Here is a 20,839-nt window from a genome sequence, read left to right as displayed (position 1 = left end):
TGGTCCACATGGCATGCAGGTCATCGTGATGCTGGAAAAGGGAAAAGCAGCTTAGAGTTCTACATCTTGATCCACGAGCAGCAGAAAGTGACTTCAGTCATTCAGAGCATAGCTGGAGCATAGGAGACCCCAAAGTCCACCCCCACAGTGACACACATCATTATAAAAAGCCACATACACACTAGCAAAGTCAGATATCCTAATAGTGTAATTCCTTATGGGGGCCATTTTCTTCCAAATCATCCCAATTAAATGAAACTTCAATCAGTATCAGTTCTGTTATGGCATGTCTATACTGGAATGTGAATTGTTTATCTCTAGGAAAGCAAATCTTATCTGCTGGACCATTTTTACCACCTATGGAAAATGTGTTGGGAATAATTGGCATGGGTCATTTGTATCACAAAATATCTATAATTACTGAAGTTTTTTTTCTCATGAAAGCATTTTCTCTAGCAGCACATGGTCAATGGATAATTTTCCATTACAGGGTCTGTTGACATTCAGGGATGTGGCTGTGGACTTTTCCCAGGAGGAATGGGAATGTCTGGATTCCTCCTGGAGGGCCCTTTGCATTGATGTGATGATGGAGAATTATAACAATCTAGTTTTTGTAGGTAAGAAGTCTCTTCTTGTGGAATATCTCACTCATCGCTACTATTTAAATACTTTGTATGTATGCAAATTCTCTGAACAATATAAAGACTATCAGAAATGGGGGAATTTATGCCAGCAAATGTAACTTTTTCAGTGTTTTTCCTTTGTTATATTCTTTGTTCTTTGAAAGAAAAACAAATACTATATAGTGAGTCATTTCTCGAGTCTTCTATTAGTCAATGAAAACTTCAGAGTTCAAAAAAAGTTGGATATTCAAGGCAAGAAAGTGCATTATATTATATGTAGTGATTGGAATGTATTACTATTAATATCAAATAAATTTCATTTATATCTGAGTTTTATAAAACAGATTTTAAAACAGAGAAAAATATTTCTGGTGAGGACTCTGTGGCTCTTATTCATATATTTATTTTTGAGTTTTCATCTGTATAATAAGTCATGTTAGCACAGGACAGCATGATTTTAATCCTAGCAATATGGAGGCAGAGGCAAGAGGATGTCATGAGTTTCAGACTAGCCTGGGTTACATAGCACATTCTTTACTTATTTGTCCCAACTTCTTTAAGGTTTACATTTTTATATAGGAATGAGAAGAATACTAACAGTCTTTACAGTTTGATGGGTTAGAATGGTTCTTCTGAGGTTTCATGTAATCATGGTAAAATGCAAATACCTATGCTGAGAGTTCTGTTTCTAAGAATTCCAGGGTTACTTGTCCTAGAGAACTGAAGGAGACACCAGTTCTTCAATGTGTAAACAACATGCCTCAATCCCTATGAATTTTATCTGCGCTCATTTTCCAGAAAAACATCAATGTGGTGAACGTGTCAAAGTCTTGAGTGAAGGATCACAGCATACTGGCTATCACCCTGTGAATATCCAAGAGAGGTCACATAAATGTAATGAGATTGGGAAAACGGCCTCTAAAACTATCCAATGTACACCTTATAACACAAATGACCTTACAACGAACTGCAACAAGTATGGATGTCGTAACCAGAGGGATGCCTCTACTGGTTCTACAGTCCTCAAGAATGATGAAAGTGGGAACACTGGTGAAGAACTTCTCAAGTATAAAGACTGTAAGAAATGGTTAAATGTGTGTTCCATCATTAGTCAAAGAATTCGCACTAGAGAGGAACAACGCAAAATTACAGACTATGGTAAATCATTTGACTCTAAACATATACCGATGCTGAAACCAATCTCTAGTATAGAGAAAACATACCAATGCAAGAAATGTGGAAAATGCTTCACGTCATATTTGAGTTTCAGCAAACATGATAGCTCTCATTCTGGAAAGAAATCCTATCAATGTAAAGAATGTGGTAAGTGCCTTAGCACATTGTATCAGGTTGAAAACCATTATAAAATCCATCGTAGAGAGGGACCTTACAAATGTAGTGAATGTGGAAAATGTTTTATTCAGAAAAACAAACTTGGGGCACATCAGAGAATATGTATGAAACAAAAAACTTACAAATGTAATGCGTGTGAAAAGTCTTTTACGTGTGCATATCATCTCCAAGTGCATGAGAGAATGCATACAGGAGAGAAACTTTACAAGTGCAGCCAATGTGAGAAATCCTTTATGTTTGCTTCTCATTTTAAATTACATCAGAGAAGCCATACAGGAGAGACACCTTACAAATGTAGTGAATGTAAACAATCCTTTACACAGGCTTCAAATCTTAGGAAACATCAGATCATTCATACAAGGAAGGAACTTTACAAATGTAGTGTTTGTGAGAAATCCTTTACATGTGTCTCACATCTTAGACAACATCAGTTAATTCACAGAGGAGAGAAAGCTTTCAAATGCCGTGATTGTGATAAATCCTTTACACATGCCTGTTTTCTTAAAGTACATCAGAGAGCTCACACGGGGGAGAGACCTTACAAATGTAGTGAATGTGACAAATCCTTTTCGAACATATCTAATCTTAGAAATCATCAGAGAATTCATACAGATCATCAACGTTACAAATGTAGTGAATGTGACAAATCCTTTAAATGTGCCTCTAACTTTGGAGTGCATCAGAGAATTCATATGGGACACAAACCTTACAAATGTAGTGAATGTGAGAAATCCTTCACACAGAGTTCAAATCTTACACAGCATCAGAGAATTCATGCAGGAGAGAAACCTTACCACTGTAGTGAATGTGCGAAAGCCTTCACACGTTCTTCTCATCTGAGAAGACATCAGAGAATCCACACAGGAGAGAAACCTTAGAAATGCAGAGAATGTGAAATATGCTTTACTGAGTGTTTAAATTTTATAAAACATCAGAGGAGAGAAAAAATGTTAATGTAATGAATTTGGCTGAGTATCTGCATTTCACTTGTAAGAATACTTGAAAAAATTGATACTGGAGAAAAAAGTTTACTTAGTAAATAATGAGACATATAGCTTAATCCAAAAGTCTGTTCTCAGAGATCACTGCACATCCAATCCATACAAGAGAAACTTTATAACATCTGAACTTTCTGAAAGACTTCAAGTAGTGTAGAAATGTTATTGGCAGTTTATCCTAAACAAAAATTCTGATAATGTGACAATGTCGGAAATTTTCATTAAGATATTTTACTGTATCAACCTCAAATTTATATAACAATGAAAAATCAAGATGTCTTTGAATGTGCTTTGGTATACCAGTTCCTTGGATGCTGAATCAGTACATCCTGAATAGAAACTCATTAATCAGGAAAGAAGTGTTTCTAAATCATTTTAGGAATATAGGAACCTGACAGAAAACAGAGACCAGTAATGATACTTATAACTGGCTTTGAAGAACTAACCCATCAGGAATGGATGGATGCCCTCCAACCTGTAGATTGCCTGTACAGGCTGTGTGCAGTGTGTTCTGGGTATCTAGAGTTCTTAGGCTGTATCTTATGATGGGTGGAGCTTCCTAGTGGCCACTGCTTTCTAGTCTGATTTCCTCCTTTAAGCAGCATATTTGCCATAATCCTGAAAGTAACACATATAAGCCTTATAGATTCATTAAGATGGAATTCAGTGTCATTAATTTTTTATTCTGATGCCAGTCCCCATTTAGAGAGATTTAAATGAATGTGTGTGTTGCATCCTCCCAGGAACGGTCTATCATGCAACGTGAGTTGACCTCACTAATAGTTCTTCAGAAGTTGAAACACCTAAGAAAATTGGTATTAGAGAGAAAGCTTTTAACTATCCATCATGTGTTAGATAATTTGTTCACGGTAAACTCCTCACTGGAGAACCCCTAGAAATGTGCAGCAGTTGTTCAAACCTTGTGATAAGAGTTTAGACTCATCTGAAAATTGATACTGGAATAAACCACATTATTAATGGTATAGTAAAACCGCATCTCTTACCTTCCTTCACAATGTTGATTATGGAAGAAATACCTACAAGTCAAATTTTAAAGCTATAAGATGCAATCTTGACAACATTCTATGTGTATGTACATCTAGGAACTATCCAAGAATATGAAAGAATGTCAGTACCCAACTCAGTTGTAGAAATAAAATCAGCATAAACAGGACAAAAATAATAGAAGACTCACATACGAATACTAAGACAGACATATCTGTAGACATTATAAAAGTCGGTGCAATACAATTAAGAAACAAGCAATAAATACCTCACACTTAAGTGAGCAGGAATTATATTTTTAGACTGACACTGAAACCTTTAGGGGAAACTTTTTTTGTATCACCAATATGGGAGTTGTTAACATCTCAACAAACTTGCATAGATAACCTCCAATAGAAACATCTTTGAGTTTCTTGAAAGCAGCTGTTAATTCTATTTTAAATTATAAATTCTGTTTTGTGGTTTCAGTAGTAACCCTTACTAAAAGATCTGTATTTTTTGACTTTATTTTTTCTTACTTTGATATGTTTCAATTAAAATAAAATTTCATCACTATCCACTCTTGTTTTCCTTTGGTCCTCAATCAGATACTATTACTTAAGCCTTATACACTCAAGTAGATGGTATTTTTCTTTTATTGTTAATTTTTAATGCTGACATGACTGTGACTTTATTTTTGTGTACATGATTTTAATCTGACTACTTTGCTCTATTTGAGAAACATTAAGAGTGTTTATCCCCAAGTGTCAGTAATTTTCTTCTGGCATTCAGTAGGTATAATTCTTTGTGTTGGTGGCAGGAAAATGTGAAAAATTTTCTCTGTCCTATTAATATGTCATTTTAGATGACAATGTTTCAGTCAAATTCCTCATATTTTGACAGTTATATTATCCTTGCCCGATCCCTTTGGTGGAGTTCCTTGACCTATAGATGAAGAGCTGTTATGTAAATATTTGTTTTGCCAATGAGCTTCCATGCTCTTTTGATATCTGAGCTGTGTTCAATTGTGGTTTTCTTTGATGTTTATTTTTCTGTAAACAGAGGCTCCTTCAGTGAAGGAATACCTATGTCTCTATGTATCATAAGAAGATAGTTTAGAAAGGAAGTTTTCCACTTTCAGTAATGTAGCAGGATATAAGATTAACTCAAAAAAATCAGTAGCCCTCCTGTACACAGATGATAAATGAGCTGAGAAAGAAATCAGAGAAGAATGACCCTTCACAATAGCCACAAATAGGATAAACAGGTCTTGAAGAGAGCAGGGATACAAGAAACACACCAAAACATAATAAAGGCAATATACAGCAAGCCAACTTCCAACATCAAACTAAATTGAGAGAAACTCCCAGCGATTCCACTGAAATCAGGAAGAAATTTGGAGAGAAATAACTGCACCCATATTCCCAAATATTGTTTATAAATGTTCTTTAACATTTAAAGGGGATATGATATAGATATGAATAATTTGCATTGGTATGGATTTTGGGGTCAATTTTGTTATATGTATATGAATTTCTGATCTTGATTAAGGCATTGTGATTGTGTAGCTCATTTAAAAATGTAATGTAGGGGCTGTAGAGGTGGCTCCGAGGTTAAGAGCATTGCCTGCTCTTCCAGAGGTCCTGAGTTCAATTCCCAGCAACCACATGGTGGCTCACCATCTGTAATGAGGTCTGGTGCCCTCTTCTGGCCTGTAGGCATACACACAGACAGAATATTGTATACATAATAAATAAATAAAATAAATAATTTTAAAAAATAAAAATAAGCGTGCCAGGAGAGCCAACATTGGGGTGAGTTTCTGACCCCGCAGCGGCAGCCCGGGACAGGGAACTCAGAAGTTCCTCAACCCCCTATCCTTCTTGGACTCTCTGCAGGGCCTCTACTCCCTGCATACTGCCTCTTTCTTCCTATCCCACCCAGCTGGCATCCAGAACCCTCCCCACTTCTGCCCCCCTGCCCTCTTTGGGCACATAACATCACCCAGCTCAGCCTGTCTGGGCGCTGGGACCAAATCCTCAGGGCAACCAAGCGGGCGGGAGTTCCTTTGTTTCAACAGCCTGCCTGCACCAAGCAAGGTAGGTACTTTGTTTACAAGCTACCCAACCAGCACGGAGACCTGATCTCGGCGCCAGGAGAGCCAACATTGGGGTGAGTTTCTGACCCCGCAGCGGCAGCCCGGGACAGGGAACTCAGAAGTTCCTCAACCCACTATCCTTCTTGGACTCTCTGCAGGGCCTCTACTCCCTGCATACTGCCTCTTTTTTCCTATCCCACCCAGCTGGCATCCAGAACCCTCCCCACTTCTGCCCCCCTGCCCTCTTTGGGCACATAACATCACCCAGCTCAGCCTGTCTGGGCGCTGGGTTCGAATCCTCAGGGCAACAAAGCGGGCGGGAGTTCCTTTGTTTCAATAGCCTGCCTGCACCAAGCAAGGTAGGCACTTTGTTTACAAGCTACCCAACCAGCACAGAGACCTGATCTCGGCACCAGGAGAACCACCATTGGGCATGGAGATCTGATCTCGGCACCAGGAGAACCATCACTGGGGAGAGCCTTCACTGGGAAGGTACATCAGTAGGCAAGGAGACCTGATCCTGTAAAAGAAGATCCATAGGGGAGCATTTGGAGGAAGAGATGGGCAGGTGCCAATGCAAGAATTCACCCAAAAATCTAAAAAGCAACATGAAACCACCAGAAACCAGCGACCTCACAACGGGAGGACATGAACACGTTAATCAAGAAGAAGTAGAAAAGATTGACTTCATGAAAGTGATTGACGCCCTTAAACATCATGTAAAGAATGCCCTTATAGAAATGGATGAGAAATATAACAGAAAGTTTGATGAATTGAATAAATCAGTGAATGATACCCTAGAAAACAAAGGAAAAACAATAAAACAGATAATGGAAACAGTTCAAGACTTGAAAACTGAAATGGAGGCAAAGAAGAAAACACTAACAAAGGGCCGGCTGGACATGGAAAATTTAAGTAAACAAACAGACTACAGAAACAAGCATAACCAACAGAATACAAGAGATAGAAGAAAGAATCTCAGATTCTGAAGATACCATAGAGAAAATAAACACACTGATCAAAGAAAACAGCAAGTCCAACAAACTCTCATCACAAAACATTCAGGAAATCTGGGACACAATGAAAAGACCAAACCTAAGAATAATAGGAGTAGAAGAAGGAGAAGTGCAGCTCAATGGTCCAGAAATATATATTTAATAAAATTATAGAAGAAAACTTTCCAAACATAAAGAAAGACATACCTATGAAGGTTCAAGAAGCATACAGAACACCAAATAGGCTGGATCAAAAAAAAACATCCCCTTGCCATATAATAATCAAAACACAAAGCATACAGAATAAAGAAAGAATATTAAGAGCTGCAAAGGAAAAAGGCAGAGTTACTAATAAAGGTAAACCTATCAGACTTACACCAGACTTCTCCATGGAAACCATGAAAGCCAGAAGGTCCTGGATAGATGTACTGCAGAAACTGAGAGACCATGGATGCAAGCCCAGACTACTATACCCAGCCAAGCTTTCATTCACTATAAATGGAGAAAATAAAATATTCCAGGATAAAAACAAATTTAAACAATACGTAGCAACAAATCCAGCCTTACAGAAAGTAATAGAAGGAAAATCACTAACCAAGGAGTCTAACAATGACCACAATAACTCAGACATCTAGAGACCCTTCACCAACACAAATCAAAGAAGGGAAACACACAAATTCTACGACTAAAGTGACCGGAGTTAACAACCACTGGTCATTAATATCACTTAATGTCAATGGACTCAACTCACCTATAAAAAGGCACAGCCTAAGCGATTGGATATGAAGACAGGATCCAACATTCTGCTGTCTACAAGAAACACACCTCAACCACAAAGACAGACACTACCTCAGAGTAAAGGGCTGGGAAAAGGCTTATCAAGCAAATGGACCTAAGAAACAAGCAGGTGTGGCCATACTAATCTCTAACAAAGTTGACTTCAAACTTAAGTCAATCAGAAGAGATGGGGAGGGGCATTTTATACTCATAACAGGAACAGTTCATCAGGATGAAGTCTCAATCCTGAATATCTATGCCCCTAATATAAAAGCACCCACATACATAAAAGAAACACTGCTAAAACTCAAGGCAGCAATCAAACCGCACACACTAATAGTAGGAGACTTCAACACTCCTCTCTCACCAATGGACAGGTCAATCAGACAGAAACCTAACAGAGAAATAAGAGAATTAATGGAGGTAATGAAGCAAATGGACCTAACAGACATCTATAAAACATTCCACCCAAATAGGAAAGAATATGCCTTCTTCTCTGCAGCTCATGGAACCTTCTCGAAAATTGACCACATAGTCGGTAACAAAGCAAACATCCACAGTTACAAAAAAAATATTATTAACCACCAAGGATTAAAGTTAGAATTCAACAACAATGCTACCCCCAGAAAGCCTACAAATTCATGGAAACTGAACAGTCAACTACTGAACCATACCTGGATTAAGGAAGAAATAAAGAAAGAAATTAAAGTCTTCCTGGAATTCAATGAAAATAAAGAAACAACATACTCAAACTTATGGGACACTATGAAATCAGTCCTAAAGAGGAAAGTTCATAGCACTAAGTGCCCACTTAAAGAAAACAGAGAAAGCACACATTGGAGACTTAACAGCCCACCTGAAAGCTCTGGGAAAAAAAGAAGCAGACTCACCTAGGAGGAGTAGAAGACTGGAAATAATCAAACTGAGGGCTGAAATCAACAAAATAGAAACACAGAAAACAATCCAAAGAATCAGTGAAACAAAAAGCTGGTTCCTGGAGAAAATCAACAAGATTGACAAACCCCTATCAAAACTAATCAAACGGCAAAGAGAGAATTTGCAAATTAATGAGATCAGAAATGAAAAGGGGGACATAACCACAGACACAGGAAATTCAGAGAATCATTAGATCTTACTGCAAAAGCCTGTATGCAACAAAACTGGAAAATGTAAAGGAAATGGACTTGTTTTTAGATAAATACCATATACCAAAGTTAAACCAGGACCAGGTGAACAATCTAAATAGACCTACTAGTTGCGAAGAATTAGAAGCGGTTATCAAAAACCTCCCTACCAAAAAAAGCCCAGGACCAGATGGTTTCAATGCAGAATTCTACCAGAACTTCCAAGAAGACCTAATAGCTATACTCCTTAATGTATTTCACAATATAGAAACAGAAGAGGCATTGCCAAATTCCTTTTATGAAGCTACAGTTACTCTGATACCAAAACCGCACAAAGACTCAACCAAGAAAGAGAATTATAGGCCAATCTCACTCATGTACATCGATGCAAAAATCCTCAACAAAATACTGGCAAATCGAATCTAATAACACATCAGAAAAATTATCCATTATGATCAAGTAGACTTCATCCTAGAGATGCACGGCTGGTTCAACATACGAAAATCTATCAATGTAATCCATCATATATATAAACTGAAAGAAAAAACCATATGAACATTTCATTAGATGCTGAAAAAGCATTTGACAAAATTCAACATCCCTTTATCATAAAAGTATTGGAGAGATTAGGGATACAAGGGTCATACATAAATATAATAAAAGCTATATACAGCAAGCCGACAGCTAACATCAAATTAAATGGAGAGAAACTCAAAGCCATCCCACTGAACTCAGGAACACGACAAGGCTGTCCACTCTCGCCATACCTCTTCAATATAGTGCTTGAAGTTCTAGCAATAGCAATAAGACAACATAAGGGGATCAAGGGGATTCGAATTGGAAAGGAAGATGTTAAACTTTTGTAATTTGCAGATGATATGATAGTGTACATAAGTGACCCCAAAAACTCCACCAAAGAACTTTATAGCTGATAAACACCTTTAGTAATGTGGCAGGATACAAGATCAACTCCAAAAAATCAGTCACCCTCTTATACACAAAGGATATGGAAGCAGAGAGGGAAATCAGAGAAGCTTCATCTTTCATGATAGCCACAAACAGCATAAAATATCTTGGGGTAACTCTAACCAAGGAAGTGAAAGATCTATTTGACAAGAACTTTAAGGCATTGAAGAAAGAAATTGAGGAGGATACCAAAAAATGAAAGCACCTCCCTTGCTCTTGGATTGGGAGGATCAACATAGTAAAAATGGCAATTCTACCAAAGGCAATTTATAGATTCAATGCAATCCCCATCAAAGTCTCATCAAAATTCTTCACAGATCTGGAGAACACAATAATCAACTTTATATGGAAAAACAAAAAACCCAGGATAGCCAAAACAATCCTATACAATAAAGGATCTTCTGGAGGCATTACCATCCCTGACTTCAAACTCTATTACAGAGCTACAGTGATGAAAACAGTGTGGTACTGGCATAAAAACAGAGAAGTCGATGAATGGAATCGTATAGAAGACCCGAATTTTAACCCACAAACCTATGATCACCTCATTTTTGATAAAGAGGCTAAAAGTATACAATGAAAGAAAGAAAGCATCTTCAACAAATTTTGCTGGCACAACTGGATGTCAACCTGTAGAAGAATGAAAATAGAGCCATATCTATCACCATGCACAAAACTCAAGTCCAAATGGATTAAAGACCTCAATATCAGCCCGAACACACTGAACCTGATAGAAGAGAAAGTGGGAAGTACCCTACAACAGATGGGCACAGGAGATTGCTTCCTATGTATAATAGGAATAGGAGATGCCCTATCGTATGACAAGAGCATTTGTTCAACTATGTTCATAGCAGTATTATTTGTAATAGCCAGAACCTGGAAACAACCTAGATGCCCTTCAATGGAAGAATGGATGAAGAAAGTGTGGAATATATACATATTAGAGTACTACGCTGCGGTAAAAACACAGCAGCACAGACATTAAGGCAACATTGAATAAATGGGACCTACTAAAACTGAGAAGCTTCTGTAAAGCAAAGGACAATGTCACTAAGACAAAAAGGCAACCTACTGACTGGGAGAAGATCTTCACCAACCCCGCAACAGACAAAGGTCTGATCTCCAAAATATATAGAGAACTCAAGAAACTAGACTTTAAAATGCTAATTAACCCAATTAAAAAAATGGGGCACTGAACTGAACAGAGAATTCTCATCAGAAGAAGTTCAAATAGCCAAAAGACACTTAAGGTCATGCTCTATCTCCTTAGCAATCAGAGAAATGCAAATCAAAACAACTTTGAGATATCATCTTACATCTGTCAGAATGGCTAAAATCAAAAACACCAATGATAGCCTTTGCTGGAAAAGTTGTGGAGGAAGGGGTACTCTCATCCATTGCTTGTGGGAATGCAATCTTGTGCAACCAGTTTGGAAATCAATGTTTTGGTTAATCAGGAAATTAGGGATCAACCTACCCCTGGACCCAGCAATACCACTCTTGGGGATATACCCAAGAGATGCCCTATGGTATGACAAGAGCATTTGTTCAACTATGTTCATAGCAGTATTATTTGTAATAGCCAGAACCTGGAAACAACCTAGATGCCCTTCAATGGAAGAATGGATGAAGAAAGTGTGGAATATATACATATTAGAGTACTACGCTGCGGTAAAAAACACTGACTTCTCGAATTTTTTATGCAAATGGATGGAAATAGAAAACACTATACTGAGTGAGGTAACCCAGACCCAAAAAGATGAACATGGGATGTACTCACTCATAATTGTTTTCTAGCCATAAATAAGGGTCACAGAGTCTACAATTGGTGAACCTAAAGAAGCTAAATAAGAAGGTGAACCCAAGGAAAAGCATATAGCTATCCTCTTGGCGATGGGAAGTACACAAAATTGCTGGGGAGAAAATTGGGATCTTGGGGGTGGGGTGGGATGGAGGTAAGGGGAGATGGGGAGAGAAAAGGGAGAAGGGGAGGATGGGGGGAACTTGTGGAAAAAAGATGATTGGGATAAAGAAAGGTTGGATAGGGGAGCACGGAAGCACAATTCTTAGTTAAGGAAGCCATCTTAGGGTTGGCAAGAGACTTGAACCTAGAGTGGCTCCCAGGAGCCCAAGGCAATGTCCCCAGTTAGTTCCTTGGGCAGCTGATGATAGGGAACCTGAAATGACCCTATCCTATAGCAATACTGATGAATATCTTGCATATCACCAGAGAACCTTCATTTGGTGATGGATGGAGATAGAGACAGAGACCCACACTGGAGCACTGGACTGAGCTCCCGGGGTCCCAATGAGGAGCAGAGGGAGGGAGAACATGAGCAGGGAGGTCGGGACCAAGAGGGGTGCACCCACCCACTGAGACAGTGGGGCTGATCTATTGGGAGCTCACCAAGGCCAGCTGGACTGGGACTGAAAAAGCATGGGATAAAACCGGACTCTCTGAACATGGTGAACAGTGAGGGCTGATGGGAGGCCAAGGACAATGGCACTGGGTTTTGATCCTACTTCATGTTCTGGCTTTGTGGGAGCCTAGCCAGTTCGGATGTTCACCTTCCTAGATATGGATGGAGGGGGGAGGACCTTGGACTTTCCACAGGGCAGGGAACCCTGACTGCTCTTTGGACTGGAGACGGAGGGGGAGAGGAGTGGGGGGAGGGGGCGAAGGATGGGAGGAGGGGGAGGGAAATGGGAGGCTGGGAGGAGGCAGAAACTTGTTTTTTTCATTTTCTCAATTAAAAAAGAAGAAGAAGAAAAGATATCCATGGTTTAAAAGCAAAAAATAAATAAATAAATAAATAAATAAATAAAAATAATTAGGAAATGTAAGTTGTTAATGGATAATCATTGATAATAGTCAAGCTTGTAGTCATGTTAGTTAGATTTTCTAGATGTGCATAGATAAATTTCAGATAGGCATTCTTCATATCTTTCAAAGACTATAGAATATGGCATTTAATGTTTTAAAAACTTAGGGCTTTTCATGACAATGAGACACGTCTGCTCCTGGCAGCACCAATCTACTTCAAGAGGAAGATGGGCATCGAAGAGGCTCCTTATGGAGTTTGATAGCCATTTGGGCAAGAAACTGCTCTTGCCTGGACTGGTGCATAAGCTGGACACAAAGAACCCACAGAGAGGATTGCTAAACTTGCCTAAGGTGCGATGATCTTTCAGGGTTCCTGATTCATGAAAGAGTCTGCGAGACATTCTGCAGGACACAGATAGTGACTGAACTGCCTAGATATCCTGAATGTTTACAGATACTTAGATCCCAATTCATGCCATTGATCCCTTTCCAACTGTGATCATTGATGAGAACAGGAGTAACAGAGTTTTGTGATATTCTTGTTCCCTATTTCATCTATTCACTAAATGGATTCATTAGTAATTGCACCTTCACTTGAGAACTTATGGTTAGTCTACTAAGACTGAAGGATCATATATTTATGGGCTTCCCTTTGATTCACTTCTAGAGTGTTCTAGAGAACTTACTAAATGTGATAATTTTAAAAGTATGTTTTTAATGCTTTAAGAAAAATAATTTAACAGAATAAATATCTGTTCAATGGACTTAAAGTATTTGTTCTATTCCCTTTTGATAATCCTAAGATGTAGTAGGTTTAAAAAAGTAACATATATTTCTAAGCAATTCTTTTCATATAGTAACATAGGTAAAAAGTTACTTGAATAATTACTTACATTTTTGATAAAGAGCAAGTACTTCTTATAAAGAATTGGGTATTTTTATTTCAAAAAATAAATGTACTTTTATTTATACAATATATAAAGGAAAAAGATGATTTTTTTCTTTTCTGAAAATAACTGCATTATAATCTTTAAAAAAATCAACCAATCACAAATTGCACATTGTGTAAATGCTAACTTTGTTTCCCATCTTTTAGTGCATTTGTTCACTTGGCCAAACGTGCACATGACAATCAGTGTCATCTCTTGGCATGTACTAACTGATATAATATCACCTTCTGTGTTGAAATGAGAAGTAGTATGAACTGTATTAAGACTTAATATCTACTGAAGAATGCTTTATGTGTATACAAAGTTTAAGAAATCATCACATAAATTATACTGATTTTGTTTCCTTTCATGCAAATAAACTTAGTTTCATGCTTATGACCCAAACCAAACTATTTAACCCAAATTTATAACCCAAACGAAACTATTTAGCTGGATTAAAAAGTTACATTGGTATTATTACACCAAACAATTCTTTATGAACTAAAAGAAAACTGTTAGACTAAACTCACCTCTGCAATAATCGGATTTAAAAATCACATTATTTCCACATCATGTGCAATGTGCTTTGGTAAGACATAACAGACTACCATCCATCACCTGGATTATGTACTGTCTTTGGGGATAAACAGGCTGTGTCTTGTGTTGTTCCCAGCATGCGACAAGCACTGGATAAATATAGAGTGAATGAATTCTGATTTAAAACCTGGAGCCGTATGAAAGGAATTTTAGGGAATTATCAGGATGCAACATACATGAAGCTAAATCTCCCCTCTTACAGCTGATAAACACCTTCAAGTAGTTGGATATAAGATTTTCTAAAAACAGTCAGTAGCCTCCTATACATAAATGTCAAATGTACTGAGAAAGATCTTAAGGAAACAGAACCATTTTCAAATGTCACAAATGACATAAAATATTTTGGAGTTAATCTCACAGAGTAAATGAAAGACTTCTTTGACAAAATCTTCACATATCTTAAGAATGAAATTGAAAAGATACCAGAAGATGTCAAGACCTTCTATGTACATGGATGGTTTGGATTAACATAGAAAATTGGGTGCACCCCTCGCGGTCCTGAGTCCCTTGCTCGTGCTCTCTCTCCTTCTGCTCCTGATTTGGACCTTGGGGTTTCAGTCCGGTGTTCCAATGTGGGACTCTGTCTCTGTCTCCTTTCATCGCCTGATGAAGGTTAATATCCAAAAGGATGACTATATGTTTTTCTGTGGGTTCACCTTCTTATTTAACGAATTATAGGCTCAATGTCCTTTATTTATGGCTAGAAACCAATTATGAATGAGTACATCCCATGTTCCTCTTTTTGGGTTTGGCTTACCTCACTCAGGATAGTGTTTTCTATATCCGTCCATTTGCATGCAAAATTCAAGAAGTCATTGTTTTTTACTGCTGAGTAGTGGGGATGTTCTATAGGGAACTCACCAAGACCAGCTGAACTGGGTCTGAAACAGCATGGGATAAAACCGGACTCGCTGAACATAGCAGACAATGAGGACTGCTGAGAAGTCAAGAACAATGGGTTTTGATCCTACTGCACGTACTGGCTTTGTGGGAGCCTAGGCTGTTTGGTTGTTCACCTTACTAGACCTTGGACTTCCCACAGGGCAGGGAACCCTGACTGCTCTTCAGGCTGATGAGAGAGGGGTAGTTGGTTGGGGGAGGGGGGGGAAATGGGAGGCAGTGGCGGGGAGGAGACAGAAATCTTTAATAAATAAATAATAAAAAAAAAAGAAAATTGGCCATCCTACCCAAAGCAATTCACAGATTCATTACAATCCTCATCAAAATTCCAAAGCAATTCTTTACACATCTTGAAAGGAAAATGTGTAAGTTTATATAGTAAAAGAGAAACACCCAAAATAATTAACATAATTCTGAACAATACTAGACATCTGGATCACCATCATTTCTACTTTTAAGCTGCACTACAGAGCCATAGTAATAAGAACTATATGATACTGGCATTAAAACAAATATGTTGATCAATGGAATTGAATTGATGAAATCAGACATAAGTCCAAACATCTATGGACACCTGATTTTTTTTTTGAGGCAGGGTTTCTCTGTAGTTTTGGATCCTGTCCTGGAACTAGCTCTTGTAGATGAGGCTGGCCTTGAACTCACAGAGATCTGCCTATCTCTGCTTCCTGAGTGCTGGGATTAAAGGTGTGTGCCATCACTGCCTGACTGGACACCTGATTTTTTTTAATAGGAAACCAAAAATACACAATGGAAAAACAAGCATCTTCAACAAATTATACTTGTTTAACTTGATATCTGCATTAGAAAAATGAAAACTGATCCATATTTACCACCTTGCAAAAAACTCAAGTGCAAGTGGATCAAAAATCTCAACATGAAACCAGATACACTGAACCCAATGGGAGAACAAGGGGTGAATAGCCTTGAATGTGATGACATAGGAGATAACTTCCTGAACAGAATACCAAACAGGCAGGCGCTAAGATCAACAAGGAAAAATGATGTCTCACAAAACAGAAATACTGTAAAGCAAAGGACACTGTCATTGTGACAAAAAGGAAGCCTACATGCAGAATGGGAAAAGATTTCACCAACTCCACATCTGACACAAGGATAATATCCAAATATAAAAAGAACTAAGAAAAAAAGTAGACATCATCAAACCAAATGTTCCACTACTTAGTCCTGTCATCATAAGAGAGACTGCATGTATAATCTGTTGGGAAGGGATGCAGAGAGTCACAGTCACACAAAAGGCAGATAGGTAGGTAGGTAGGTGGGTAGATAGATGATAGATAGATAGATAGATAGATAGATAGATAGATAGATAGATAGATAGATAGATAGATAGACAGATAGATAGACAGAATAAAAAGGTTGGAGGTCTACATTAGGTCCTTTCCCTCATACTCAGGGAGCCCAGTGGAAGAGAGAAAGGAGAAATTGAGCTAGTGAAAAGAGTCAGAAACTAAAAGAGAGCACAGTCTTCAGAATCAAGAGAGCAGGTTTCATGGAGTGTCAGAGAGACTGAAGCATCAATCATGGAGCCTATAAGAGTCTGCACCAAGACTTCTGCTTATAGATTATATTGGTTGGCTTTAAGACTTTTTAAAAGATTCATTTATTTATTATGTATACAGTATTATACCTGCAGGCCAGAAGAGGGCATCAGATCTCATTACAGATGGTTGGGAGTCACCATGTGGGTGCTGGGAATTAAACTCAGAACCTCTGGAAGAGCAGCCAGTGCTCTTAACCTCTGAGCCATCTCTCCAACCCTGGCTTTATGACCTTTTGCCTGCTTTTGGCACTCTTTTTCTCCTATTGGGTTGCGCAGACTTGATAGGAGAGTTGATGTCTGGTATTATTGTATCTTGTGGTGTGTTTGGTTAATGTCCCTGGGAGGCCTTCTATTTTCAGGAATTAGACATGTGGGGAAGGGAATCTGTGTGAGAGGGAGGTGTGTATGGAACTGTAAAGAGTGAACGGAGGGGAAGCTGCAGTCACCCTGTATTTTTTGGAGAGAAAAATACATTTTTAAAAATATACTGGTTGAGTTTCTTTCCAATAGAAAAGAGAAGAGTTCATCTGGTCTCTGTGTTGAGAGCATCTGCTTCTTCCAGCAAAGCTGATAATGTCATGTAGCAAGAGTAATAGGCTCAGGTCACATATAGTCCACAGTTGGGACCAATGTAGATGAATGATGATGCTCTCACTTCCTTCTTTATCACTCTCTTCTTACTCTTATTCTTGGTGCATCTGGTCTTGATGAGTTTGGCAACACTCTCTAGACAGTTCTTCTGTCTCGTGGTCTCCAGGATGCTGTTCTGATTAGATGCATTGAATAGGGTGACATCTATGACATGGTCCATTTATGGAAAGACATAACCATAATGTCATTCTGATGTTAAAAGAACATGAACCCTTACTGGACTTTAGTTTCTAGATCTTGAATTTAACATATACTTACTCTGTGTCACTTTTAGATCAAAATGGTTTTTGGCAGCAGCAACAGCATTATTCTTTAAAGTTAAATTAAACTTAGTATAACTAAATATAGCACAGTATTTGGGAATTTAGGTATGTGTACCTCTCTTATATAATTAAAATTTTCCAATTAGTTTTTTGATGGTGTTCCCTAATGACTTTTTTCTATGAATGGTAAGGGATTTTAGGTATATTAATAAAATTTTAAAATTAAATCCTAGCATAAATAAGACCATTATCACATTCAATTGTATTGTGTCCTAGAGAGGACATGCATGAAGTGTTGTATGAGAAAGCCAACATCCAGATATGACAAAATGATATTTTTCTGGAGATACTGGAATCTCCAGAAATGCCTAGGGCTGTCCTACACAGATGAATAGTAGAATGTTGGCATTCTGCATATCTGTAGTGAATTAAAATACAGATCTTCTTCATATATTTGAGAGTAGAGAAGATCCCAGAAACAGACAGGTGTTGTTCTAGTAGGCAAATTGATGTCCACTCACTACTAAATATGTATTAGAAGTTTAGAAATCATAAAACAATGCATTTATTCTGTATAAAAAAGATCACTTTTGGCATCTGTGACTACCAGAGCTTTGACCAGACTGCCCCTGGAGAGGCAAGTCCCTGAGAACATCCCATTCACCACCCCTACACACCAAGCTCCAGAGATCCCTAGCAACCTACATACAGGTACCCGCTGTCATCCTGCACAGCACCTGTGACCACTGGAGCCTTGGCCCAGACTGCCCCTGAAAAGGTAAACATCTGGGTTCTTTGTTGATGGATTGAGCTCTATAGAACTGAAAGGAACATTCTGTACCCCAACCCTACCCACTAAGCTCCAGAGATCCCAAGCATCCTCCACATACCTGCTACCATCACCCACTGCATCTGTGACCAAGGAAACCTTGGCCCAGACTGCCTCTAGAGAGGTAAGCGGCTGGTTCCTGGTTGGAGGGCTCAGCTCTTTAGGCCCTAGCCCTGCATGAACATCCCATGCCCTACCCCCATGCACCAAGCCCCGGAGACGTCCAACAGCCTTCACATACCTGCTGCCCTCTTCACCATATCTCTGACCACTAGCACCTTGGCCCAGACTACCCCAGGAGAGGTGAGCATCTGGGTTCCCAGTTGGAGGGCTCAGCTTTCTAGGACTTATTCCTGGGTGGCATATCCCATGCCCCACCCCCACGCCCACACAACCCTGTAGATCCCCCAGCAGCTTTCACACACCTGAGACGAACCCCCACTGCATCTGTGACCACTGAGCCTTGGCCCAGACTGCCCCTGGACAGAGCCTTGGCCAAGACTGACCCTGGAGAGAGCCTTGGCACAAACTGCCCCTGGACAGAGCCTTGGCCAAGACTGACCTTGGAGAGGAGCCCCTGGAGCCTTATCAGCATCCACTAGAGGCAGGGACCACGTGCACCTGGAGCAAGAACAGCCACCTAAGCCATGGGCCCCACATTCACCGTTTAAAGGAAAAGGGACGCCCTGAAGCAAAGGCCCCACCTGCACCCACTGGAGGAAGAGATGGTTTAAGAAACATCCAACAACATTAAGACCAATATTGTACCACCAGAACCTGAACATCTTAACCCATAAGAAGTAGAAGAAAACGACCTTAAATATAATTTTGTGAAGATGATAGAGACCCTTAAAGAGGAAATGAAAAATTGCCTTAAAGAAATAAAGGAACACACAAAAAAATTAGAAGGAATCAATAAATCTCTTAAAGAAACATAAGGAACCCCCCAAAAAGCAATCATACAAGTGAAGCAAACACTTCAAACAGTTTAATAGTTGAAGATTTAAACAAAAGCAAAATTATTAAAAAAAAAAGACACTGATGGAAGTCTGGAAATGAAAATTTGGGTAAATGAACAAGAACTACAAACGTAAGCATAAACAACAGATTACAAAAAATAATAGAGATAATCTCAGGAGTTGAAGATATGATAGAGGAATTAGTTTCATCAGTCAAAGAAATCATTAGATCCAACAAATGCTTAACACAAATCATCCAGGAAAACTAGGGCACCAAGAAAAGGCCAAACCTAAGAATAACAGGAATAAAAGAAGGAGAAGAACTTCAGCTCAAAGGCACAGAAAATATATTCAACAAAATTATAGAAAAAAAACTTTCTCAACCTAAAGAAGGATATTCCTATGAATGTACAAGAAGCATACAAAACATCAAATACACTGGACCAGAAAAGAAAGTCTCCTTGCCATATAATAATCAAAATTCTAAAAATACAAGATAAGGAAAGAATATTAAGAACTGCAAAAAAAAAAAGGTCAAGTAACATATAAAGGCAGACCCATCAGAAACATCCAACTCTCTGAAAGCCATAAGGTCCTGTTGCAGATATTAAGAAACCACAGGTCCACATACTACTATACCCAACAAAGTTTTCAATCATTATAGATGGAGAAAACAAAATATTCCATGACAAACCAAATTAAATATTACCTACTCATGGATCCATCATTACAGAAAGTACTAGAAGAAAGACTACAACCCAAGAAAGTTAGCTGCATCCACAAAAACACAGGCATGAAATAATCTCATATCTCTAGTAAACCCCAAAGAAGGGATATGCACAAGTACTACCACCAAAAAATAGCAGTAATATAAACAACTACTGGTCATTAATATCTCTTAATATGAATGGACTCAATTCACCTATAAAAAGACACCGGTTAGCAGAATGAAGAAGAAAACAGGATCAATCCTTCTGCTGCATGCAAGAAATGCACCTCAACCTCAAAGACAGACATTACCTCAGTGTAAAGGGTTGGGAAAAGATTTCCCAATCAAATGGACCAAAGAAACAAGCAGTCATAGCTATTCTAATATCTAACAATATAGACTTCAAAATAAAATCAATCATAAGAGATGGAGATGGTCACTTCATACTCATATCAGGAAAAATCCATCAAGATGAAGTCTCACTTTAAGCATCTATGCCCGAAATACAAGAGTACCCACATATGTAAAAGAAACATTACTAAAGCTTAAACCATACATCAAACCCCATGCACTAATAGTAGGAGACTTCAACACCCCACTCTCACCAATGGACAGGTCAAACAGACAAAAAGATAACATAGAAATAAAAGAAATAATAGATGTCATGACTCAAATGAA

General features: G+C 38.5%; 1 protein-coding gene across 1 annotated transcript; it reads left to right on the top strand.

Annotated features, from left to right (window-relative positions):
• The first annotated feature begins 1,393 nt into the window (after window positions 1-1,393).
• Window positions 1,394-3,125, top strand: LOC142852733 (uncharacterized). Its single transcript, XM_075977768.1, is given in 3 exon segments — window positions 1,394-2,306; window positions 2,391-2,845; window positions 2,847-3,125. Coding segments are annotated over 3 exon segments (1,416 nt in total). The 3' UTR covers window positions 2,895-3,125.
• The last annotated feature ends 17,714 nt before the right edge of the window (window positions 3,126-20,839 follow it).

This window comes from Microtus pennsylvanicus, chromosome 6 (genome assembly GCF_037038515.1).
Source record: "Microtus pennsylvanicus isolate mMicPen1 chromosome 6, mMicPen1.hap1, whole genome shotgun sequence".
Classification (NCBI taxonomy): domain Eukaryota; kingdom Metazoa; phylum Chordata; class Mammalia; order Rodentia; family Cricetidae; genus Microtus; species Microtus pennsylvanicus.
This window is presented reverse-complemented; position numbering and strand designations above follow the sequence as displayed.